Source organism: Mixophyes fleayi, chromosome 8 (assembly GCF_038048845.1).
Source record: "Mixophyes fleayi isolate aMixFle1 chromosome 8, aMixFle1.hap1, whole genome shotgun sequence".
NCBI lineage: Eukaryota > Metazoa > Chordata > Amphibia > Anura > Limnodynastidae > Mixophyes > Mixophyes fleayi.
In genome coordinates this window covers 20,304,404-20,331,613 of record NC_134409.1, presented here as the reverse complement: position 1 = coordinate 20,331,613, position 27,210 = coordinate 20,304,404, and the positions used below count along the sequence as shown (strand labels likewise).

Sequence of the window (27,210 nt, the reverse complement as noted above, 5' to 3'; positions counted from 1 at the left end):
TCCTGCCATTCAGGACTTTTGTCCCGAATGTTGGATGGTGTATCCCATACTTGCCAACTTTTTAAAATCTATTCTCCAGGAGATCCCGGAAGACAGGTCATGTGACAAGTGTAGTGGCGCATGGCGACGTCGTTGAGTCATCATGACCCCACTCCCTACTTAAAAAAAAGCCGGAATTCACGGCATTGAATGATGGCAGGGGGTGGGGCTTAGTGGCGCAATTGCATCGTTAAGCCCCGCCTACACAATTTCCTGGGAGGTTGCCTACTCTTACGTGGAGTCCAGGAGGACTCCACGAAATTTGGGGGCCTCCCTGAAATTCCGGGAGAGTAGGCAAGTATATCCTCTCCACCACTATGCAGGCATGTATTTAGGGATATAAGAAGGAGACTTTAATGCCTTAAGGGGAATTTTTTACTGTATTAAATGGAGCTTTTCAGCACATGGCTGCCATATTGCATGTTGATTAAAAAAAAGTTGAAAGTTAATTATTTGCCTTAGTTAGTACATTGCATAAAAATAATACAAAATCAATATTTTTCCAGCTTAAGTATCTTTTCTTGCACAGCAGTAAAAATAAACTTATTATTATGACTTCACGTTTTTAAGCTTTTTATTTATATTTTGAAGATTATGCCATGAAAGACACCTGATCATTTCCTACCGACTCTGAGCTGATGTCCTTATTATTAGTTAGGTCGCAGCGTCCCCTAGTGGCTTACTTAGGAAATTTCAAATGAGCACACAGCAACGAAAATCTCGTTTGTTTTTTCTCAAAACGAAACGCCTAGAATTCAGTAGAAATTTGACACACAATAAAGATAAACCAAGTTTCCCCTTACAGTCATGACATTTTTCAAAATGAGTTGTACTGTTTTCAGGAACCAAGTTAGTTCATTGATTTCAAATATAATAGAATGCCAGCTGTATAACCTCAGAGTTCTTGATGCAGTAACATAAAATATATGCACTGGAACATCTTGATTTCTTAACGTTCTAGAATCTCCAGGAAAAGATGCATTTTTTCCATATACAATAATCAACACATAGGGGGTCATTTACAATGTACAAACTCCTCTTTGCTTGCAAGAAGCACTTGTACATCGTGCTGGTTTGCCTACATTTGCATGTTTGTGGAGGAGCAGAAGAGCCCCCCGGCCTCTGGGAAGAGTTGAGCAGTGCAAAGTATATGGAGCAGGTGCCCTCAGTTTTGTGGACTGAGATTATTAAAACTAGATAGAGAGGTAGAGGGGGTGCATTTTAGAGATATGTCATTTTTGCTTTACAAAAACACTTGCATTTTCCAACAGCTCAGAGCTCGTGGCCATCAGGTCTTGTCTCTTATATTTCTAATATATATTGTAATATTCAACACACTTTGCACCATCCTTGTGCATAAATGAGGCTAAACTGCGTTGTATTTTAGTATAAACAGTGAAAAGTTTAGTTTAATGAAAGTAGTGGTTCTAAAGCGGTTGGAGTTTGATGTGACTTTTGCACAGTGCACCTCTTCAGATTGTTCCGCTTCTCCGCACACTTGGGTACACATTTAGCGGACAACGGTTTCCTTACAGAATAGGTATGTACAAAAGTAATATACAGTGTGCATCCAGGGTGTGTCATATATGTTGTGCATACACTTACCGTAGCAGTCACACAAGGGTCGTTGCTCGCTTTTTTTAAGTTACCAGAAAAACCTAAACAGATTGAGTGGTCTACAAACCCTGTGGAGTCTGCAGGAGGACTCGCCTTGCATGCTGACTTGTGACCACTCTTGGGTGCCAAGAGTTAGAACATACAACCTTATTTAGACACCAGTAAACAAATTAAAACAATTTTGGTTACAAATACAATATACCGAACCTCAGGTCTTTTAAGTGGGTTCCCAGGTCTACTGACCAATTCTCTTTTAGGTTACAAACACCAAGTTGAAAGGCTGAGGTTGAGCCAAGCTCTTTAGGACCTCGGTCAATAACTGTGGCTGCGTTTCAGTAGTCACCAGCTTTCAGACAACAGGCGTGCTTTTGTATCCGCCTCCGCTCTACATTGAGCCTCTTCAGCAACGTCAAGTGTCTTTTAAGGATGGTGTCACATTGCAGCAATCGAACGTTGCGCTTTCCCAGCTAGAAAAGCCTGATCGTCACTCCTACGTTTATACATGAAATGGGAATCGATCCTGCTCTGTTATATAAGTGAGCTTCAGCTCTGAAGACGCTGCATGGATTGCACACTGGTGACCAGTTTACAAGTGGGATTTCTTCTGCAGTGAAGCATGAAAAATAACATATGTATTTATATTGTGAGGACTGATGAGCGGTACTTAATAGGGATCACTGTTCCCTAATGAAAGCTCGGTTTAGGGAACATTGTAGGTTTGAATACAGTGTTAAAAAAAACACATTATTATTTTTGGAACTGACCCCAGTCTGCTTTTGTGAAATTGGGGATCCATTTGGAATGTAAACATCCATTCTTCCATTACTAAAGGACCACTCCCATCATTAATTTACCTTAAATATTGGTCGGTTTATCATCTTCATCTTAAACTAATCATAAGTGTGAGGTGACAACAGGATCGTATATATTTATTTTGTCACTATGGTATGTCATTTTTAATGTATTATTTAATTGGTGGAAACAAGTCTAGAAATTCACCTTTACATATAAAATCCACCCTGCATTGACCCTGCAAGGGGAGCAAGTTTTACACCTCCGTAAAATAACTATTATTGCATAGAATGTTTAGACAGAACAATGTTTTGGAGGAAACCCAGGCAAACACGGGGAGAATATACAAACTCCACACAGATAAGACCATGGTCGGGAATTGAACTCATGACCCCAGTGCTGTGAGGCAGAAGTGCTAACCACTGAGCCACCGTGTTTCATGTAAGCCTTGTTTCATGTACACCACCAAGGCTAGGGCACTGGTCTCCGATTTAGGGTCAGGGTTACTGCAAAATTTGTCTGTCACTATCTTTTATTAAAATTGAAATACTAATGATTTCCTCAGTCATAGCCAGGTCCACGAAGGGGGGGAATATATAGTCATTGTTAGATTATTATTATTATTATTTTAAGTGATATTCTTTTTTGTAAGAAGAAATTGGGGAGGTAAATATGCACATTTCAATGAGACTATCCTTGTTTTATTTAACAGAACACAGCTGGCAAAATGTGTTTTTTTTACTATTTCTCCTCTATACCTGGTTTGTATATCCATATAATAATATATTCATTTAGGATATGTCCATTAGTGGGCGCTCCCTCATCAGTTCTGGCGAAGCCGAGGTTTTCATTTATCAAGCAAAACATGTACTCGATGTCTTGAAGCCGCAGCAGAGGAGGATTTGTCAATGTCCAGCTGTAAACATGAGGAAAACCCGATTTACCAGAGGCAGAGAATAAACACCAGTTGGTCTTACGAGACCTTTTATTTAAGTAATTAACTGCCTGTTGTTTTACAGTCTTAAAACTTTCGTAAGAATGTTACTCGCTGTGCTTTTATAGTACCTATTTTCTGATGTCTCCCTATGACCCTACAGAAGGAATGGGCTGTGCACCTGGTCCCATAGTGGCATATCTTGGGATGGGTCACTGGGCTACCTCATTTTTTTTTTTTTCCCTTTTAAAATGTCCATAATAAGTTACTGACCCGAGTCTCACCCCCAGCCCTCCCCTGTGTGCTTTGATGGGAAGGGTGCTGCAGTCCTGGGGGGACTAAAGACGATAGCAGCAGTGTGCGCCATACCGTAGGCAGGATACAGGGCTTGGTCAAGATAAAAGGAGTAGGCATGGCAGGGGGGGTAGAAATAGTGATGAGGGGGGTGCATAAAGATAAACGTGGCAGTAAAAATATAAAATGTGTGTTAACGAATGCTAGGAGTCTTCCAAATAAAATAGGTGAAGTAGAATGTTTGATTTTGGAGGAGAATTATAGTGGTTATAAATGTGACTTGACTGGGCAGTTGGTTTGGAAGGATATAGCATGTTTGAAGTCCTTATGGTTAGATGTACATGGAATAAATAGCTTTATGTGTCACACATTTTTGTTTTATTGGTTGAAAGCAACATATATGGATGTAGGAGTTACCTCACATTTTAAAAAATAACACTGCTTTGTCACCGTACTGTGTAGTGTACACAGATACATTTGTGTGGTATACTGTAATACATTTCTAAAACTCCACTTGAATATGCATCCATTTTGCCTGACTACAATCACAGATATAGTTACTGGTGTTATGTATTGTACACACACAATGGAGACAGCCATTTTGTTTAGCTGAAACATAGACAACATTCTCATGAATATTGGTTCAGTGCACAAAATGGCTGCCTCCACCATAGGCAGGTCATTAGTATCCTTTAATTCCTCAAAAAAAACAACTATTGCAAAACATTCTTACCATGAAAGACACTTAGGGCTAGATTTACTAAGCTGCGGGTTTGAAAAAGTGGGGATGTTGCCTATAGCAACCAATCACATTCTAGCTGTCATTTTGTAGAAAGCACTAAATAAATGAAAGCTAGCATCTGATTGGTTGCTATAGGCAACATCCAAACTTTTTCAAACCCGCAGCTTAGTAAATCTAGCCCCTAAGGTTTATCGAATAGCTAATTGTTGTCACTTACAGTGAAGAAACTACCTTAAATTAGGCATGTGGTCATACAAAATGTCTGCTCTCTAAAATGTTATTTTAGTAATGTTGACAATGAATATAAAAACAAATTGCAATGGTGCACGATAATAAGTAATGAGAATTAACAAGCTTGTTAAACTTTCAATAACCATCTATGAATTTGGTTCTCGATGAACTGTGTTCTTCTATTTATAACCAGTGGAGTTATCCACCATTGCAGTGATAATTATATATATAATTCTTGTAGGTTCAAGTCTGATCACCGGGCTTCAGCAAACTGGGAGGAAATCCACTCGCGAGTCAAAAGCATTTTAAGGACGCACAGTCCCCGACAAAAGCTACATTTTGTGAGTTCAGTAATATGTTGCATGACTTATTTGTTGGTAGTATGATATCACACAAGGGATATTACAGTGGGTCTCATGTTACTACAAGCAGGGCCGCCAAAAGGGATTTCGGGCCCCGCTGCAGCAACTTCTTGAGGGCCACTTCAATTACAGCCGGAAAGAGCGTGGCCACACTAGTTTCTAGTTTGGTGGCTTCTCCCACTACACAGGCAGGTCAGGGATGACTACAAGTCATCTTGACTTCTATATTAGCACATAATAGGTATAAAGTAATCAAATTTACACTTTCAAGACTGAATTAAACACAATAAATGTATATTATATTGTATTATTATATTATATATATATATATATATATGCATATTAATGGTTTTAGTTTTGGTTTTTTTAAGTCAACCCCTCTCCCTCAACAAGAACCTCAGGTGTGTCAAACTTCCGACACCCCCCACACCCCCATGTGCTTAGGTATAACACCACATCCAATAAAAGTCCTTTGAAAATATGCCCAACACAAAATTCTAAAAGTTTGTTTTAGGTTTTTAATTTTGTGTTGGATACTAAAAAATATACTATAGCATAAATTACCATTGCTAACGGGAGTTTACGAAATTAGCGCAGGTGGTTGATATGAGAGTTGATCTTATTCAGAGATACTCAGGGTTATTTGCTAACACGGCTGAAAGGTGCAAATCTGCACTAAAACCTTACTCGCTAATTAATAAATGTTATTTTATTGTCTAACTTGCACTAAACGGATAAAAGCAAACTGCTGATTGGTTGCTGTAGATTTACTGCAGATTTGTATCCTTGAGACGGGTTAGTAAATATTCCTTCCTGTTGTCCTGGTTTCAGTGGGACCGTCCTGATTTTAGCGTACTGTCCAATGTCTCTAACATTCAGCAACTTTGTCCAAAGTGTCCTACTCACAACCGCTTCCAGGTGTACGCAGCACTGCAGGGGTGTTTTTAGGGGAGGGGAGGGACACCAAAACATGATACGGTCACGTACTGTCATGAGAGACCGTAATGCTGGAGGTTAATTAACTCTGACTGTGTACAACACCATACAGTAAGCAGGATAGTACATCTACTAGGTTAGACATTGCAGTTCAAGCTTTGCTATAATATTTCAAAGGTATCTGCCTTTTTCCTCTCCGGTTTAAGCAGCACATACCTTAGTCTTGAATATGTGCGTGTGTGTGTATGTATGTATGTATGTATGTATGTATGTATGTATGTATGTATGTGTGTATGTGTGTGTGTGTGTATGTGTATATATATCTATCTATAATATAAATGTCTAGTGGCGTGTGTTAGTCTGTCTGTGTGTGTGTGTGTGTGTGTGTGTAAAAAATAAAACCAAGCTGCAGCGCCACCTGCTGGGCGGAGTTATACACTGACCTACTAAATTCTTAGTGTGTGTGGGGAAAAAAATTCAGAAAGGGCTGAAATTTGGTATACTAAGATGTTTTTAATTTGTTAATTTAATTTGTTAATTGTTAAAAGTGTTTATAAAGATTTTAAAAAAATATATATATATTTCTTGAAGGAGAAGTGACAGTTGGGAGTGGTTGGTGGTTGCCGGGGGTGACAGTGGGGAGTGGTTGGTGGTTAAGGCCTGGGCTATGGCCCAAATGCATGACAAGAACCTTTTTAACACCTTAAGTAGCTTGATTTGACTAGAATGCATGAGTATCATGCACGGGTTAACTTGTGTGTGTGTGTGTGTGTGTATATATATATATATATATATATATATATATAATTTGTGACAAAGGAAGGTGTTTGCCACAGGCTTCTAAAAATGGACTTAGGTCTTTAGCTGGCAATCTGCAGAGAAAGGCTGCTAACAGAGTTACACATTTGTACAGTAGTACACCTAAGGTAAAAGATACAGGTGGAGGACGTATACGTGACAAAATAATAGTAAAGAGTCTGGTTTCACGTACGTGTTTTGAAAAAAAAAACATCTTTTCCACAGCGAACAGCAGGCTGACAGGGTGTGTCTGCAATCAAACAGTGCACCTGCAACACCCTCCCTTTTTAAAGACAAGGCAGGAATGTCATCTGTCCATCAAGTTGGGGCTCTGGGAGGAGTGTAAACTATTTAAAACGGTAATTTCCGTTGCTCAATTGTGACCAATGCCAGATAGTGACCGGTGGCTAGGGAGTTGGCCTCTGTTTATCTAACATTAGGATCATAAGAAAGAGTGTGGAACGCTATGCTGTCATTTTACCTTCCTGACCATATAAGCAAAGTAAAAAACAAGAAGGGTTTTGTGTGTGTGCATCACCTGAAGTGTGCCTGTGTCACAAAATTATATACATGTACATTTAATGAGTTAAAGGGCCTCTAAGCATAACATACATGTTAAATCAGTGCAAGGCTGTTATAAATTATATAACATTTGTCATATTAGGACATATACTGCTGTAGCCCTGGGACTGTCAATCACTGAAACATTAGTGCTGTGAAGCCCTGGGGGACAAGGGATCTTCCTACTATTTGCAGCTGCATCTCTTGCGACTGGAGGAAACCATTTCAAACTAAAGCCAGACATATCTGGGAGAGTATACCTGAACACTGCTTGTAGCAGGGTAATAGCGTTTTGTTTTTTTTATCAACACTGCTCCTTTTTACATATGTGGAACTCATATTGAGATAATCTAATGTATAGATCCCCTATAAAAAAAATAATGGGGTTATTTAATTAAATGGTGCAAAGACCAATAGTGTTCTGTCTCCGACATCAACCAGACAGATCTCAGCTATCATTAGTCCGATGACGTTCCATATCTGCTCCTATAGGCTATATCACATCATTACTCTGTGCATCATGCTAAAATATAAGTCTCAATGTGGTAACTGTTAATTTTTGTTAGGGAAAAATAAAAGCATAATCATTTTTTGGGGGGCGACATTAAGCAGGGGGCTTTAAAGTTCTTACAAAAAAAAAAAAACCAGAGTATGCTAAGAGAGCCTGGTAATTACAGCTAACCAGTACAAATGATCAGATGTCTAACAAGAACATATTAGCATGAAAGCTCGCTGAGCTTTGAAATTTGATTCTGATGTTCAGTTTTACAAATGTTCTACTGCCATGGGAGTTTAAAGGCATGAGCGGTGAATGGCAAGCACCAGTGATTTCCAAGGCCTCCGTAGATTATCTGAAATTTATAACCCACAGGAATTTTCCTTCCTTCTCTCAATTCAGCAACGTTTAATTAAAAATATTCATCAATTTGTGGCTCATTACTCCACATTGCTCTTTTTTTTTTTTTTTTTACTTCTTTTTCTCTCGCTCGTATTTTTTTTCTTCTAATAAAACTCCCTAGAAATCCTATGAGCTTGTGTCAGGGACAGGGAACATTTTACATGATGGGATTACAGATGAAAAAATAATACATCGCAGACATTTTTGACACAAAATTTCGTCAAGTGTGTACCTGTCGTGTAAAACAGGGGTGACGGCCTTTTGTGGGTTGAAGCATAAGAATTCCATTTATATATTCACTAGGAACTAGTGAAATCATTGCACAAAAATAACCCTAATGTTTAATGTGATCACTATTTTATTTTTTAAAGTGTTTCTGTCATGTCCACATTGTATTTTTCTTACTGAACTATGGGATGCATTCTCATTATAAATATAGGTTCACATAACAAAATTGCGACCTCTATTGTGTGCTGCTCTAGACTTTAGTGGATAGATTTGCGTAAGCTTCTAAACAGGAAAAGTGGAGGTGTTGGCCATAGTAACCAATCAGATTCTAGCTATCATTTTCTAGAATGTAGTAGATAAATGATAGCTAGAATCTGATTGGCTGCTTTGGGCAATATCTCAGCTTTTCCCGTTTAGAAGCTTTAGTAAATCTACCCCTAGATCTTCTCAGTGCCAGAAGCTTTCACGATAATAGTGCACAAGAGAAATATACTATCACAGCAGTTGTGAAACGCTGCAACATTTTATTGTTTGACATGGGTGCGACCATACATATGTTGAATAATTTAAAGGCAGAAGAGACTGGAACTTCATATTACCTTAGCAAGCTGCAATGTAGCTTTCGTTATGTTGAGTAGTCCAGGAAATAAGACTGTCCGTGCAGTTCACTTACAGCCATAGCTTATACTATATATTTTATAGATTCTTATGCATATGGTTTATTTTCCTTTATGTCCTTTGAACTCTAAGAGGGAGATTCAATTCGGCGCGAGGTGTCTCCATAACGTCCGTGGGGAAACATTGTGCCAATGTTACGGCTGAAATCATTTTTCCTCGAAACGAGCGAAGATTCCTACCATAATTGTGGGCAATGTGCGCATCCAGACATCGCTGTGATGTCTGCGTGCACATCCCCAGCAGTTGGATCTCCCCCTAAGCGTTTCACTAAATATTAGCAACTTAAAGTACTTCATCTCTTAAAAGTGCCTACTGACTCTTGCCTAGCTCAGGAATGCTATATTATGTTAGCTGTCATACTTGGTACATTGGGAAAATGGGCAAAAATAGTCTATTGTTCCATGATTCATCCCATAGTTACTTTCACACAATTATGTCAACCTGTAAAATCCACCTGCACATGAATTGACTATTGGCTAATTCATTAGTTATTTTGAGTAGAGTTAATATATGTGCTTTTTCCTAGCCACCAAATCAATATAAATGTCATTTAGTAGGAACCTTGTGGAAGTCAGCAGAGGCAATCCGGGATGTCTCTGAAGGAAAGCCCAGATGTATAGAGGTCTGGATCTGTCTTTCCGCCATTGCAGTGCTCACCATTCTTATATAACTGGATATAATAATAGCTAGCTATAGAGGTATATTGATAGATCTATTTGTACTGTGTTGCATTTGTATATACAACGAAAAGCTAAGATCACTGTGAACTTTACAAGTGGTAGACTTGCTGTCATTCCCGACTCCACTGCCGGCGAAGCGCAGGATTACTTCAATGTTTACGAACCCTGTAGGGTTCTTACCTCGTCCCCTTACTTATGACCCATAGAACCATATCCATTGTTATAAATGCCCATATTCAGAATCCCCATACTCATGAGAACTAGCCAATTACATTCTGTGGTTGTTGTAAATGTGTAAAAGTAACTATTGCAGTAATGTTGCTTGTTCTCCTTATAATGTACTTAAAATAAAGGACATTTTATATTCTAAGAAAAGAAATCCCTCTGTGTCCAACAAAAAAAGCTGTACCTAACTGAGAAATAAAAGAAAGGCATTGCCGTTTGCCAAAACTTGATCTTGCTGCAGCGATGCAAACCACCCATGGATATGAAGGGGTTAAATTAATATTTCGTTTTTATTTTTTTTCTCAACCGAAATGGTAGAAGTTGTGACCTTTTTTTTTTTTTTTTCCCTACAGCTATAAAGTTATCACAGTAGTGTCCCAGGCACCTTTAAATGCATCTCCTTGAAAACAATCTTACAAATTACTATACAAAACCGTATACAGAGCAGTGAAGATGTTAATAATTTTCAGTTGAAGGTACAGCTGGTAACCTGATTAACCATTTAACTGCCTTATTAAAATGGGGTAATTTGCCAATCACCACTGATAAGCATTCATTCATATATAATTAGACTTTAATGACACTCGTGTGGTCCTTCATACATGTTAGAAAGGTAATTAATGATAATCCTTGGTATACAGACACAAAGGACACTTAATGTGATTATCCAGCAGGTGATCTATATGTTACCTAAAAAGACATCTCTGGTTAACATTATTTTTCCCTCTCTGGTTGAGTGTAACACAAGATGTGACATTTATCTCCTTATTTAAATATCTAATTAGGTAATTATGGAATTGCTTCATTTACTGTCAGTGATTTAACATGTAGAGGTAGATTTATCAACCCTTCTAAAAAGGAAAAGTGGAGATGTTGGCCATAGTAACCAATCAGATCCTAGCTTGCACGTATCTAGCATGATATACTAAATGATAGCTAGAATCTGATTGGTTGCAATGGGCAACACTTCCACTTTTCCATATTCAGAGGCTTTGATAAATCTATTGTATAGAGTATGTATGTATATGTGTAAGTGTGTGTGTATGTATGTGTGTGTGTGTGTATGTATGTATGTGTATATATATATATATATATATATATATATATATATATATATATATATATATATATATATCCTTTGTACTGACAGACATCTGATGTTGATCAGGATTACCCTTACACACAGGGCCTAATTGGTTGGCAAAATCATATTGGCACCTTTTAGGGTTGCTTTGTACAACAAAAATAGAAACCCAGATTATGAGGGTTTTATTATCATCATAATCTATTTATTTAGCGCCACTAATTCCGCAGCGCTGTACAGAGAACTCACATCAGTCCCTGCCCCATTGGAGCTTACAGATTATATTCCCTAACACACACACACACACACACACACAGTCTAGGGTCAATTTTGATAGCAGCCAATTAATCTACCAGTATGTTTTTGGAGTGTGGGAGGAAACCGGAGCACCTGGAGGAAACCCACGCAAACACTGGGAGAACATACAAACTCCACACAGGAGCTGCTGTGTAGCAGAAGTGCTAACCACTAAGCCATTGTGCTGCCCGCATTGTTATGTATAGAGAAATGATTGAAGGGGAACTCGTTCCTTCAATACTTAAACTTTTTATCTTGTGTAGGACAAGAATGTGTCGTGGAAGGAGCCTCACAGTCGTAACCCATCGAATGGGGAACTTATTAGCACCGGAGAGCTGCAGAACAGGTGATTGGTCGCTGGATGGTTGTGGTTTCTATCGCTGGATGAGCTTTCTTAACTGTTTCTAATAATTAAGATTAGTTTGGTTGTCAGATCATTACTTTTACACTTTTTTAGATGTATTTATTTTTTACTAGCAATTGAGAATAATTGGATTGGCCAGTTCGCTCGGCACTCCTAAGCAGTTACAGTGGTACTCTCTGCAGTGACGTGCGTCTGGTTCATTGCTCAAAGCACATTGCACGTGTTCCTTGTTTAATATTAGATTGTAAGCTCTTGTGAGCAGATCTCTCCTTCCATTTCTCTCATGTTATGTTGTATATTGTAATCCCGAATTGTAGTCGGCATATGTTTATCTCTCCATGTCCAGTGCCGTAGAACATGTTGGAGCTTTATTAATAGTAAAATAATAATAATTATGCCATAACGCAAGGTAGAAATATTGCCTCAAGCAGAATTTCCATAATGCCGGAAGCTGCAGAGCGTGAGACAAGTTGACTGTGCTCAGCTGCTGTGTAAAATGCCTCTTGTGCCTCGAAGTCATTTCAAGGAATATAGTTCTTGCTGCCAGATGCAGAGCCCTGAGGACCAGGTAGTAATATATTCTTCATCTCACAATACAATTACCTCCCTCTGAATGAGGGATACTTTGTGGACATTTCCGCAATTCATAAATATTTTCCCGTTGCTAAGTATGCCTTGGAAGCCAAATCTCGGGAGTCGCACGTTAGAAAGGGAAATCCTGTGACATCATCACAGGAGGGCACTAATGGCCGCCTCTGAGAGGATAGAGTGTTTACTATCAACATATTACAACCAGTAGCCTTACACTGCGCAGGCAGCCATTTTGTGATTCTGGAATGCAGCCACTTAAATGAACTATTGTGAATTGACAGCCTGTAGTCTCAGAAATATTGGTTCAGCCTACAAAATGGCTTCTTCCACAACGTGTACATAGAAAGGTGCTCCTGGTACTGTTGTAGTGGTTCCTTCATTTTGGAGGCTTCTAGTTCTTGAATTGTACAAATAGACTTCTTGCCAAATATATCCAGACTTATGCTGTTTTAACAAATCCCTTGGCACTTATATTTCTCCCAGAATGCATTGTGTTTACTAATTTACCCCTTGGTTACCACATCTTGCCCTTGTGACCGCCTGGAGTATAAGCCCATTACCTGTCTGTTTCCTGTCAGAAGAGCGCAGTGTGTGAGGCAGAGACTCTCCGCCGTTCTCTCTTTTTATCTAGTCAGTCTGCCTGTGGGCACACTTTTCCTGTAATGGGACAGTACATTTACGTTCCTAAGAGAGCCATTCCCGCTAGTTCAGTCTATTTAGGTAACAACTCCTTTTAATTAAATCCACTGGTAATAAAAATGTATTTTATAACTTGGGGGTTGAAGGCTGCAGAGTTTTGTTCTATGGAAACAGATCGTCTTTACCTGCTAAGTCCACCGACATATTTTCTTGAACCAACATCGCTGTCTTTTTTTTTTTTTTTTTAAAGGCTAAATAAACATCATGAAAAAATATATAATTGAAATACTTTGTAGAAAACATATAAACTGAGCAATACATTTAAAGTTTACTCTTTGCCTACACACAGTGGTTGCACACATTTTGTGGACAGATATAATATTCATCCTGTTGCTAGTTCTTTGTAAATTGATTGGCTGAATTCTCCCGAATAATGGTTCAGCCCACAAAATGTATACCTTCATTGATAGTGGGGGATGGACATGCCCTTTCTTACCAAGAGGCCGGTAGAGGACCTCATTACAGGCAGCACAATTCGAAGGATGGTAGTGGTGAGGTTCTCTAATGACCTCAGCAAATTTACCATGCCCTCGAACGCTGTATGAGAAGCTTAGTGACTTGCAGCAGGACCAATAGGGAGAAGAAGTGTACTCCCTCCCCTGTATCTCCTCCAATCCTGATTCAGTCACTGTGCTCTTTATATAGTGATAGTAGGAGGAAGCCCACAGCAATGTGCATCACCATGTGCTTCCTCCTGTATTCACGATTAGGGAAGTAGTGATGTCTTCCGTGGGCTAAAGAGGTACTGTGGAATACAGAAGCTCCAAAATTTGTAACTGGTTCAAAATTGTAATGAATTTCACTGGTTTAATGGCCGTGAACAGTTTGTAGTAAGATTACCAATTGACCCGGATTCGAATTTTGTGTTCGAAGTTTGTGCCTCACGTTCGACCATTCTCGTTTGACGATGGAGATTTGCTATTCATGTTTCAGGTTCTCAATTTGCAGCTCAGCATTCATTGTTCTTGTTAAAACTAGTGTTTTTAAATAGTTTTCTTTTAAAATATTATTTAAATATGATTTTTAAATAATTAGAAAGCATTTTAAACATTTTTCATTAATAAAAAAAAAAAAAAATAGAAAAGTGTAACACATTTAAGCAAAATGCCTCCACAGTAGAGATGCTCAAATCGGCCATGTATGAGTTCTTGAACCGGCTTGATAAATCAACAAAAGAGAATTTAGAAAATTTGCTTGAAATTTAATTAAACCTTTTTTTTTCTTTTTCTTTAAAGTACTTTTTAATTATTTAACAATCTTATTTAAATAGTGTTTAAAAATAAAAGTAATTAAAAGCACTTAATTTTAACAAGAACAATGAAGGGTGGACTGCAAATGGCGAACCTGAAACGTGAATAGCACATCACGAACGTCAAATGAGAAGGGAAAACGTGAGCCATAAATTTCGAACACCAAATTCGAATCCAGGTCATTTGGTAATCTTACTACAGACTATTCTCGGCCACTAAACCAATGAAATTCATTAGAATTTTGAACCCGTTAGACATGTTGGAGCTTCTGTATTCCACAGTACCTCTTTAGCCCACAGAAGACATCACTACTTCCCTAATAGTAACTACAGGAGGAAGCACATGGTGATGCAAATCACTGTGGGCTTCCTCCTACTATCACTATATAAAGAGCACAGTGACTGAATCAGGATTGGAGGAGATACAGGAGAGGGAGTACACTTCTTCTCCCTACTGGTCCTGCTGCAAGCCGCCAAGCTTCTCGTACAGTGTTCCAGGGCAGAAGCACAATGTGATTTGTGTTTATACCTGCTCCCATCTATTGTCACTATAAGTAAAGTGATGGTACCAAAGGTGACTCGGTAGTGGTTGGGAGGTTGCGGATGGCTGTCGTACACTTTATATAAATGTGCATGTTGCTCCTCTTGTTTGGAGCCTTTTGTAACTTGTAGTTGTCACTGTTATTTCATGGACTCACATTATCTTCCTCCCCTTTCTTCCACAGCTCCTCGTTCTCGCAGGATAAATCCGTTCACTTGGACAACGGGGAGTTCTGGTGTAACAGGGCAGCTGCGTACAAAGGAAAGAGCCACAGGGTTATATTTGAAGAGAGCATGGAGAAAATCTACAAGAACATGTACAAAAATGCATTAAACCCGGATGCATACAGAAAGTCTCACGATTCCTAGGAGTGTATTTCAATCTAGTCCTCATATGTGTACCGATCCTATAAATACCCAGGTTACAGAGCTGTGTGCTGGTGTCTGTACAAGTGAATGTAAACATTTCTCCTGATCTTTATGACTCCTATGTTAATGCATAATATGCCTGTATTGTAAGGCTACCGCTGCTTAAAGGACAGAGGTTCCTGGGACCAAAGTGAATGTTATCACTTATTTTATATCTGTGGGGGATTTATACAAGTCATTAGGATAACGGACAGCTATAAGTCAAAGTAATATTTCAGTATTGGACTTTGGAGGAACTTAGAGCGAACCCATCACCTTCACAATCACATTCACGTTCTTTCCATCTCTTTATCTTCCACTCACTGGGGATGATTATTCTATTTACCAGAAGTTTATTTTCTAAGAGCATCTTGCGACTCTCCTATAAAGTATCAAGAAAGTGCAACCTTCGCTATTCAAATGTCAGTGGCACAAACATGATGTTTTATTGGCCAAAGTGCAATATACGTAGTGACAAAGGCAAATGGTTATATTCACCTGTCTTTCCTATCTCACCTCTAGGAGATGGTGAATCAAGGTGGGAAAAGACCAGGTGAGCGGGGCTTGGTACAACTTGTCATCCATCGATTGGCACAATCATGCCATCTAGCCCCACCCACCCCAGTAAACACAGAGGGGGGAATTTAATTGCCGGTGATGTGGCGTGCGGACATCGCGCTGCGCACATTGCCGCCAATTACGGTAGAAATCAACACTCCTTTTTCCTCTCACCTCAATGGGGTGCAAGGAAATATGAGCAGAGATTTCTGTGAAGTGTCTCACAGACGTTCCGGAGATATGTTGCGGCTAAATTAATCTCCAGAGTGTCCCTATCCACCTTGCTGAGAGTAAGAGTTCTCTACGAGAATTGTCTGCTCTGTCAGGAGTCTAGGAGGGGGTTGGGTACTCTATAACGGTGCGGATACTTCTGACACCAAGGAGTACTACACCTAAATTCCGAATGTGGAAAAAACGATTGTAATATAAGCAGACTTACCTCCAAACCGACGCTGTAGATCTCCGATCGCGGCAGGATGGTGACTGGAAGTTATTCCGACTAGTCAGGTGTCCGTCAGTAGATTTTCATGTCATCGCAAGCTGTATCGCTTTTAACTTATTCTATAGCGTCTGTTTGGAGGTAAGTCTGCTTATATTACAATCGTTTTTTCCTACTTTCGGAATTTAAGTGTAGTACTCCTCGGTGTCGGACTAGTGGTAATGGTGAAAACGATTACCACCGCTAGGAGGTCTGCCTAGTTTTCTGGAGTCTCGGACAGGAGGGTAAGCATGTATGTGTTTCCTTCATAATGGAAGTAAGTCATCAGCTGTTATTTAGCTACATCTACCATCATTTAATCTGACCAACAGTTTTACAAACAATAGCACACAGCTGGAAGAGAATGACGTCTGTTTTTCTGTACATTTTCCACCTCTGCACGTAAAGGCAAAGCTTCATAATCTGTAACGAAAACTAATGCTAAAGCAAAAATCTGATGTTGCCCATAGCAACCAGACAAATGCTTGCTGTCATTGTCTAGACGGCGCTAAACAAATGATAGAATCTGATTGGTTGCTATGGGCATCACCCCCCCCCCCTTTTCTCCTGTTCTAGGCTTCATAAATGGCCCAGTGTTCAGTTTAATGCATTTTCCCCATTGTTCTTAATCTTTGAAAATATTTACATTGCACAAATCTAAGTCTTGTATAATTCTTGAAGTATTACTAACAGTATATTTTGTATTTTTCTACTGTATCTTAAATAAATGTATATAATACACAACTTGTGCCCCAAGCATCAACACAGAAAGAGTAAAATATGTAACTATACATAGGCGACAATAAATAGGTAGAAATACGTTACTGCGGATGTGATAACGGTACCTGATGTCTTATCCAAGGTGCTCAGAGAAGCAGAATGAGATCTCTGAGTTACTTCTGTAGTCTGTGTAGACCATGGATGACCAATTAAAATAAAAATAGACTGCTAGGGGCATGGGTGGGAAAGTGATGGGTAATTCTTAAAAGTAATTTAGTACAATCCAAAAACCCCTTAGTGACAAGCATTCTAGATAATAGATACCTGTTTATAATACAATACACTCTGAGACTGCTGTATGTACAAAGACACCATGTCCATTGTAGCGTATTATCCCATCACAGGTTTGCAGTAAACCGAATGTCTTAGGCACTATATTAAATCCTTTAACACAGTGGACGACAGATGCCCCCGATCCTTCACCAGCACCCCCCCCCCCCCAACACCTGCGTCATTGCCAGATGTGTTTGTTATAGCTTGTAACACTTGTTTAATATGGCTGCTGATATGTTATTTCAGATAGGTGTATCTTTCTTGGTTTAACTTATAACAAAGATTATGAGTGCCCCTTTTAAAGGTTAGAGGGGGGCGTCGATAGTGGAAAAAAACAAAACAAACAATGCAAGTGAATTAACCTGTACACACTGACAAGCTTTTTCCTCCCTCTGCTTTGCGGCAATTTCAACATTCCTTGTAGCGTTCAGAAACGGTAACTGAAGGTAAAAATACAGTGGTGTTCTATGGGATCGTCACTTCGGTACCGTACTCTGTGCTCCAGGAAGATTGGAACCTCATTAATGAGAAAGCCGCGATAGAGTACAAGGTTTTCCTACACGCTAACTAGCATTGTAGAACATTTTTTTTTTTATGACCGCAATTATGAATGATCTTGGCAAGATTGAGTTGAGGTTTAGACCAGGCCTGTCCAACCTGCGGCCCTCCAGGTGTTGTGAAACTACAAGCCCCAGCATGCTTTGTCGGTAGACAACCAGTTGATAGCTGGAAGGGCATGCTGGGACTTGTAGTTTCACAACACCTGGAGGGCCGCAGGTTGGACAGGCCTGGTTTAGACCATTGAGAATATACTGTACTTCATTAATATCAGAGGTTATACCCAATTCAAGCGTTAAATAAAATATATGTAAGTTATTAGCATAAAGAACCTTTATTTCTCAGCATATTGATGTGTTTTTCTAGATTCTAAAGTGCTATTGCCAATTAATTTTATTTACTTTTTTATAATGTGGATATATAATCCTTAAATAATCATTGGAGCCAGACCCAGCACTCTTACCATCCAGCAGTCCGTCATTGTTTCCCACACATTCCTGGCAACGGAGGGCTTGAGTAACAAATCTGCATTAACTAGTCTACACAGTTAGTTACCATTCTGTGCTGATAGCCGGGGTTTACACAGATTCTCTCAGCTGAGAACCGCAGGGATAATTATGGTTTCAGGGAGTACAAATCAGCAGAGTAATAAGCTGTAATTGTTTGTTGCATCTCACTTCCCACCAACAAAACGGAGATTGTGTGGGTTACTTGGGGATAGCGCGGTGCATTTTTTTCCCCTTGCAAAAACATTTACACTTGTTTCTTTATCATACAGATGCTAAAATATAATAGAATTAAATGCTCTCTGCCTGTATCATTTTATTTACACTTTTACTTAATAAAATAGATTTAAGAATGAACACATAGATTAACTTGCTCTAAATGATCTGAAAGAACAGAAGACGCATTACTGTAAACAAATATTCTCCACGGGCTTTTGGCTAGGACAGCCAAGAGGAAATGTCCCACAGGCAGTGGTTTCTTGCCCCCTTCCCCCCTCAAGGCTGCTTGTAAATCATCATCACCATTTATTTATATAGCGCCACTGATTCTGCAGCGCTGTACAGAGAACTCATTCACATCAGTCCCTGCTCCATTGGAGCTTACAGTCTAAATTCCCTTACATACAGACACAGACTAGGGTCAATTTTGATGGCAGCCAATTAACCTACTAGTATGTTTTTGGAGTGTGGGAGGAAACCGAAGCACCCAGAGGCAACCCACGCAAACATGAGAACATACAAACTCCACACAGATAAGGCCATGGACAGGAATTGAACTCATGACCCCAGTGCTGTGAGGCAGAAGTGCTAACCACTAAGCCACCATGCTACCCCAAACCAAAATACCAATGATGTGACTACGGCCTTGCGAGGGGGTGGCTCCATACACCAATAGAAAGCTTTTGCTCCTTGCAATGTCCTACCCCCATTTTCTCCCAACCTATTATCTGGCTGGGGCTGGAGCTGTGAGCCCTGGTCAGTCCTCCTATCAGACTCTATTATAATCTGCATCTGCCAAGCCCTAAAGGCAGGGGGGCATATGCCCCCCCCCCCTTCCCAGGCTAGTACCATAGTGGGCTACATTGGGCTTGGTCACTGAACCATCTGCATTTTTTCCCTTTAAAATAGGCTGCCGAGTCGAGTCTTGCCCCCGGGCTAAAATTTGCCAGCCCTCCCCTGCCTAAAGGCCAGCTGGGTCCTTGTACTTCTTACCCCATTTCCCAATTTCTCCAGCCCCTGCCTCTTTTGGCAACCCTGCTTGTGGCTGAAAATTACTCAACCGTGTGGGACAGAAACGTCGCCCTAGATGTATGAAGCTTGATAGCGCCATCCAGTGGCCAGATTTAATATATTAGAATATTTGCCTGGCATTACAAAACAAGCTATAGGCAGCGCCATGTACCAAAAGTGAACATATTATTTTCTTTATTTCCGCACTGGGCTACAGAATGTGTGTCACCATTTTATTAAATAAGACCTTTTTTTGCTGTCAGCGTAGAGAACTATTTTTAATCAGTCAGCAAAAAGGGTGATACAAGATATGTTTCGCTTTTAAAATAAGTGTCATTTTACTAACGTGTATTCTTATATTTTCCATTCTCCGTGTCTTGAATGTGGTAAATCCCAAGAGATACTGGATAACTTAGATGTATTTGAACATTCTGTCTGTTGTTGGTCTGTTTTCAGCTCCTCTCTACCTATATATTATCAATAATAGACCAAAGCTGTATATAGACTGTGTGATGGTTATTCATCAGCTTGCTTGTTCTCCTGGATAAATGCATCACCCCCCGTGCGCCGTATAGCAGCTAGGGTCATACATTAGGATAAAGAGGTTGCAAACAATATCGCTGACGGCTGCTGGGCCTTCACTAATGCAAAACTGCCTCTTGTCGCCCTCAAATGTAATTCGGAGTGAAATTGCTATAGCCGTCTTATATGTAGTAAATCAAACACAGATTGTTTCAGTGGGCAGCTCTGAAGTGAATGCTGTAAATTTAAGCTTCAATAGCTGCACAGGCTGAGGGAAGGCCATCAGTCAGGGGAGTGATGTTGGTGTTTAAACTGATACAGCCCGATGGAGTGTCTGCTGTTAGATTCTCTGCCCTTACCTTGCATGAAAGTCATTTCTTTCATTTTGTCTCCTCTTTAGAAATACATGTATCATTGGCACTTAGACACAGGACTGTCGATCACACGCTCAGCCCCTTTCATCTAGAACCAAAGTTATATTTGTCAATTGGATTTGTGGCCGCACTCCTGGAGGAACTGGCTCCGCTAAGCCCAAACGCTCCGTGTTCGGACGTCCATCTGTTTGTGTAGCATGTCTTGCGTGAAATAGATCTGCACACGCCCAGAAACGGATATTATGCCAATGAAAGCAATCGAATGCAATTCATGTCTGAACACAAATGACACTTACAACTGCCTATGACTTGAGAGACGGAACAGGGGAGGGAGGAGTTGGACTAACATAAGCCATGTTCAGTAAGAGCGTCCTGACGCAGATGCAGCCAATTCAAGATAGATATATATATATATATATATATATTATACATACAGGGCCGCCATCAGGGGGGTACAGCTGGGAACGGCCGTCCTGGACAGATTCCTCCATCTCTCCAGCCCCCTGATCTGTCCGGGCCTCCTTGCCCGGTCACCCGTCTTCTGTCTGGCATCACGGCAGCTCCCAGACACTGAAAGGCTGAGGGCGTGCGGCACGGTGACATCATCACTGCGCAGCCCGCTCCCAGTCTATAAAGCGCTGAAAGCCACCGCATCGTGGAGGCAAAGTAAGTGAAGCATTTATATGGGAAAGGGGGGGGGGGGGGCTGAAGCATGCACTGAAAGGGGGGAGGGGAGACTCTGCCAGATTAATTGGTACTGGGCCTCATAGTTCCTGATGGCAGCCGTGTGTGTGTGTATATATATATATATATATATATATATAGTGTTAGGATTTGTTATTCTATGATCAGACACACTTTATGTATTCTAATGGCACCTTTTGTTGCACTTGCGCAGTATATTGCGGTCTGTTCCCTGTGTCTACATACGGCACGTACTGTGTAGGCAGAGTGTACTTCCACCCAGATTCAAATCTAAATGCTTTTTGAGATATGATTGGATCTGTACTCTTTTTGAGCACGCAAACATGTAACTTAAATGCAAGACATGAATCTGGCCCCCAATGTCTAGATAAGGCCGACTGGATGAGCCAGAGTGACTGTCTAATGAGCTTCATGAACACATTGTAGTGAAGGATGAATTCATTCAAAGTTCTCCAGGCTGTCAGTCCTGTAGAAGTGACCGTGACTGGCACGTGTATCCAGAACTGCAGGGGTACTGGACACGTGAGCTCTACTAGTTAGGGGAGAGAGGGGTTTATCTTTAAAATAAAGAATTTGGGTGGACATCTTTAAGAACCCCTGTTCTATGACAGCAGGAATACAACATTTCATAAAATAAAGTCCACATTTTTAAGGTGTATTTTCCCTTTAAGGTAACATTGAGATGTACATGCCAGGCATTAATACGCAGTTATTATGTATTATAAATTGCTGGGTCCCGCTCGTTCCTCATGGACAACATTATATTATGTCACTGCCAACACATTAATATTTCAAGGATGCTGCATGTATATTCAAAGGGCAGTTGGCCTGTAAAACGGTTTCACGTTCCTGCAAAGCTTAATTTATGTGGCCATCCAGGCACACATATTTCTTCTTGGTCAGCTGCAAAAATGGCAAAAAAAATTCACTTTTTACTAGTGTCAGGCAGGAACAAAGACATTCCGATTTGTCAGGGGATGTGATTTGTTTTTGAAATATGAAAATAACCCCGGCTGCCAGTTTAATGTGAGTAACCTTTAGAATTCTGAAAACATTCCACCCACAGGGAGCGCAGCAAATTAAAACAGTAATCTCACTTAAGGTTGGGAGTCCAGCGCGATGGTGGTTTGGGGTTAATGGAATAGTGACTCCATCGTTCCTGCTGGTATTTCTAACCACAGGTTTTTTTTTATACTGATGCAAACCTTAAACAGAGAAGCATTTTATGTATTAAAATATGTACTCAGCAATGGAGTTTAAATGCTATTGTTACAGAGTAGACTTTACAGTTCAGCAAGGGCGTACGTGTACGTATAGTAGGTTTATGCGACTGCTATGGAGCTCAATAACACAGGGGGCCTTGTCCCAGAAATAAAACTAAAACGTGCCTTACAGGTCTTAGTATGGCTATATGTTGATTTATCCAGTTATAAGATTTGGCAACGTAGGCTGGGTCCACACTACAGGTTTTTCAGCCGATTCCTTGGCCCACTCACATGATTAACGACCGTTCAGCCCTATATCGCATTAGTGTGTACGATCCAACGATGAGCGATTATCGTTCCAAAGCACATTGTATCGTTTCATTTGATGCCGTTCCAATTCTGCAGTGTGTATGCACTCAGCAGGGCCGTAACTAGGGCTGTGCAACAGGGGCGACCGCCCAGGGTGCAACGCTAAAGGTGGGGCGCAATTTAGGAATATTTAAGGTTAATTTGGTTAAAATTGAGGGCTAGGGGGTGGCATTTGTCTTTCTCACCCCAGGCGCTAGAATTCTAAGTTATGGCTCTGGCACTCAGGACCGGCAGTGTCCATAGGCCTCTATGGAGTGTGCAGAGTACTGATCTTTTCAGCCGAAGAGTTGAAGAGCACAGATTTGGAGGTAAATCTAGTATGTGCGCATGAATCGGCTGCTGATCGGGACTTCCGTCATTGGTAAAATCATTAACTATATCGCATCGGGAAAAAAATTCTGTAGTGTGTACCCAGCCTAATGATGTTTGTATCACTCAGATAACCTTCCAGTTAGTCTGTCCTGTGGGTTATTGTTTTGGCATGGAGGGGTTCTCAATAGTGGGTATGACTTGATGGAGCTTGGAGGGCCAGAGGGCTCCACAACAGTTTTGCTATGATCCAAACAAATTTCTGGTCAAACTCCTGAAAGTTGAGACCCAGAGGTAGAACTAGCGACCTGTGGGTCCTGGTGCAGAGAGAAGGGAATTGGGGGCCCCCGACTCTGCATCTGCCATTTCGCGGGCTCCTTATCTCCATGGGCAGTGATATTTTCGGCTTTAAATAGGGAATGCCAGGACCCACCGCCTCTATAATCTAATCTAAGGGTTAGGATTAGGGTTAGGTTTCAACATTGCCTCTTTAAAACCGTAAATCTCAGTGCCGTAAATTTCAACTGTTGGCATTTACTGTGTTCGCAATTATTAGGAGATGTGTCGGAAATGTTGTCTGGGTGTTTGAGGGTAAGTCTGTTTTGTCTTTCATGACGGCCTAATAGTCTTTGCAATTTTTCAGTCGCTATAGTAACTGTCCGCATTAAGCCAATAGGAAAAACGTAAACCACCCGGCTCAAAGCACTTTACATTGCTGCTGAGGGTGAGGCGGCCATCTTGCGCACGCTCTTCTGCTATTCTGTGGAATCATGTACATCAGTCCCTGACCCATTGGAGCTTACAATCTATATTCCCTACCACACACACTCATATGGGTCCATTTTTGTCTGAGCCAATTATTATTATCATTTATTTATATAGCGCCACTAATTTCGCAGCGCTGTACAGAGAACACACTCACATCAATCCCTGCACCATTGGGACTTACAGTCTAAATTCCCTAACACACACACATAGAGAGAGACAGACAGACTAAGGTCAATTTGTCAGCAGCCAATTAACCTATCAGTATGTTTTTTGAGTGTGGGAGGAAACCAGAGCACCCTGAGGAAACCCACGTAAACACAGGGAGAACATACAAACTTCTCACAGATAAGGCCATGGTCGGGAATTGAACTCATGACCCCATTGCTGTAAGGCAGAAGTGTTAACCACTAAGCCACCGTGCTTACAAGTATGGACGAAAGCAAGTGCACCTGGAGGAAGCTCACGCAAACAGGGGGAGAACATATAAACTCCACACAGAAAGGGCAACGGTGGGAATTGAAGCTATGACCCCAGTGGTGTGACACAGCAATGCTAACCACCGTGCCACTGTGCTTCAGAGGATTTGCTAAATATCGCTAACTAACTTTTTGGCTGAATGTGGTAGAAGGGCAAATAACCATATGGTCAACTTGTCTCCAATCTGCTTCCTTGTGAGCTGAAGATTTCAATTGATATGTATCATTTCAGAAGAACCACGGCAGTTTTCAGTACTTGTGTATCACACTCCTTTCCATATTCACTATAACAGACTTTTCTACATGAATGCACCAAAGTTGACCATTGTAGGCACACTTGGGAGCAGGTTAATGGTTAAACGCAGCCTTCAAATATTAAGGCTGAGCGAATATTAAAAAATAAATTAAGGTAGCCATCCCCGTTAAGTACATCCTTGTAGGTCTTCATTGCTCAGGGCATTCTGATCGTCTTTATATTTCTACTATAAACATCCTGTGCTTTATGATTCAAGTTCTGCTCTGGGACATTTCCTACCATACATTTTAATTCAAATCATATTTTGTTTCCACATTTACACTTTACTGCTACGGTCAGGGCACCGTTTATACATTTCCTATCTTATTCTGCCACCTAGTGGTTATTTTGTATACTTCGTTTACAGTGGTTTAATGTCCATTATCATGCATATGACTCCTGTTTCTGAGTACAATGATACCCCTATGGCAGGATGTTTGCCTGCTTTTGAGTTCAAAATGCAGTAAAGCAATAGCTGTAGAAACTCATTGGGCTAGATTTACTAAGCTGCGGGTTTGAAAAAGTGGGGATGTTGCCTATAGCAACCAATCAGATTCTAGCTATCATTTTGTAGAAGGTACTAAATAAATGAAAGCTAGAATCTGATTGGTTGCTATAGGCAACATCCCCACTTTTTCAAACCCGCAGCTTAGTAAATCTAGCCCATTGCCTCTTTTTCATTGTATCATCAGGAGTCTAAAATCTGGGGAAACAGACCCTCTGCCCAATACATTATGCTCACTTCCCGAACCGGCCACTTCATTTACAAATGGAATTAAACATGGCCCAGCAATATGGCAATAGTGTATCTCCCTCTGTTACCTTAACCTATGTGACCAAAGGCTGCGTGTTTAAAAAAGAGCATTCCATGCTATGCATTGCTCTTCAATAAAACTCTCTTTTGACCTGTGGATTGTTTTCAACAGCCAGATACGGCCCAGCTTCTCGTATCAGAACATTCTAAAGTATGTACCCTTGCAGAAACTGTCATTTTCATATGCAAACTTCAGGTGTGTCACATAAAATCAAACACATTCATTTAACAAGTGCACATGACGACACAAAACATCATTTGGACTGCAGAAAATATCAAACCTGGTCAGTAATCAGGAATCAAGTAGTAATCAGAATAGCATGCTCAGGAGCTCAGAATAGCAAAGCTGATGCTCTGGCAGGGAATGACAGGCAGAGCAGGTTTAAATACCATTTGGGAGTTCAATAATATTGCAGTGAAATATATACCTTGTCCTGCACCTAAATGCAGGTTTCCTGACTCCTCACCAGTCCCCACATAACATTAATCCACTCACACCAACCCCCATAACATTAATATAAACCACCATCAGTCCCCACATAATATTAACTCCCCTACACCACCCCTCATAACATTGCCCCCACACATCAGTCCTCATGTAATATTAATACCTGCTATTTATATTATATATTATATACTATTAATCCCCCAACACACTTACTAGCTCTGTGAGTCTCCTCTATATACCTCCCAGAAGTGATGCAGCAATAACATTTCTGCAGGTTTCAGGGGTGAACTGTCCAGATAGAGGGAGGAGGGAAGGAAGGAGAGGAATGGAGTAGGGTAATCGATGCTGGTGGACGGGCCAGTCACCAAGGAGCGTGGAAATGTCCGATCCATCCAGCCTGAACCTATTCAGATGGCAGCTCAGTTTGCCCATGCTTGGATCCGCCTCTGCTAAGGATCATACAGACAGTACACTATAGGACTGGCCCGGCCTGCCCCTTGTCCCAAGCCCTAGATATTCTGTCAGGACTGTGATAATAGTACGAGGCTTAAATATAATGTCTGTCTCTGTGTGTATCTCTCGTCCAATGCCTTAATGCTGTCATATGGGAACTCCTATATAAATCACATCCTCAGCTAAGCATCACATTTATTAGCGATATTCCTTAACCATTTCACAAGTCCTACAATAAATAGGTATCAACCAGTCTGAATTCCTAACCAATCAGTGTTACTCATTTTGATGACAACTTATCTTATAAGTGCAAGATTCTGGTCAACTTACCACAATATAAAATGGAGCTTTTTCAAATAGACATAAAACTGGCTCTGGATAACTTATGAGAAAACATTTGCTGGTGCCATTAATTACTCTTGCTGCCAGTGTTTCTGAACATTATGTCCTGTCTTGAAAACTTGCACAGCAAAGCAATGTTCTACAGTCTGAAAGGCTCCATTTATCACAGTGAGTGAGGGAGCTGTGACTGTTTGCCACAAATTTGCAATTTATTAAACATATTTGGATTAAAATGACAAATTAAATAACATGTAAACCCACTTTTTGAAAATGAATATATACTAAAGTCTACCTCTCAAAAATATATTAGTTAACTGATACTTAAATTGCATGCAGGATCAGAGGTGGGGTTTCAAGACTGATATTTACCCCTATCCTCCAGATTGTTGTCTTTTCTGCATACTTGACAACTCTCCCGGAAAGTCCGGGAGACTCCCGAAATTCGGGTCAGTCTCCCGGACTCCCGGGAGAGCTGGCATTTCTCCCGCATCCCGAAATTA

At 40.5% G+C, this 27,210-nt stretch overlaps 1 protein-coding gene across 5 annotated transcripts in view; it reads left to right on the top strand.

The window, feature by feature from the left end:
- Nucleotides 1-15,266, top strand: part of SPATA6 (spermatogenesis associated 6) — a 56,352-nt gene extending 41,086 nt beyond the window's left edge. For all 5 annotated transcript variants that reach the window (XM_075182049.1, XM_075182048.1, XM_075182045.1 and 2 more), the window contains 3 exons: nucleotides 4,891-4,990; nucleotides 11,660-11,742; nucleotides 15,025-15,266. In XM_075182049.1, coding sequence (XP_075038150.1) covers nucleotides 4,891-4,990; nucleotides 11,660-11,742; nucleotides 15,025-15,208 — 367 coding nt within the window. In that variant the 3' untranslated portion in view covers nucleotides 15,209-15,266. The remainder of the gene's footprint in view (nucleotides 1-4,890; nucleotides 4,991-11,659; nucleotides 11,743-15,024) is intronic.
- The last annotated feature ends 11,944 nt before the right edge of the window (nucleotides 15,267-27,210 follow it).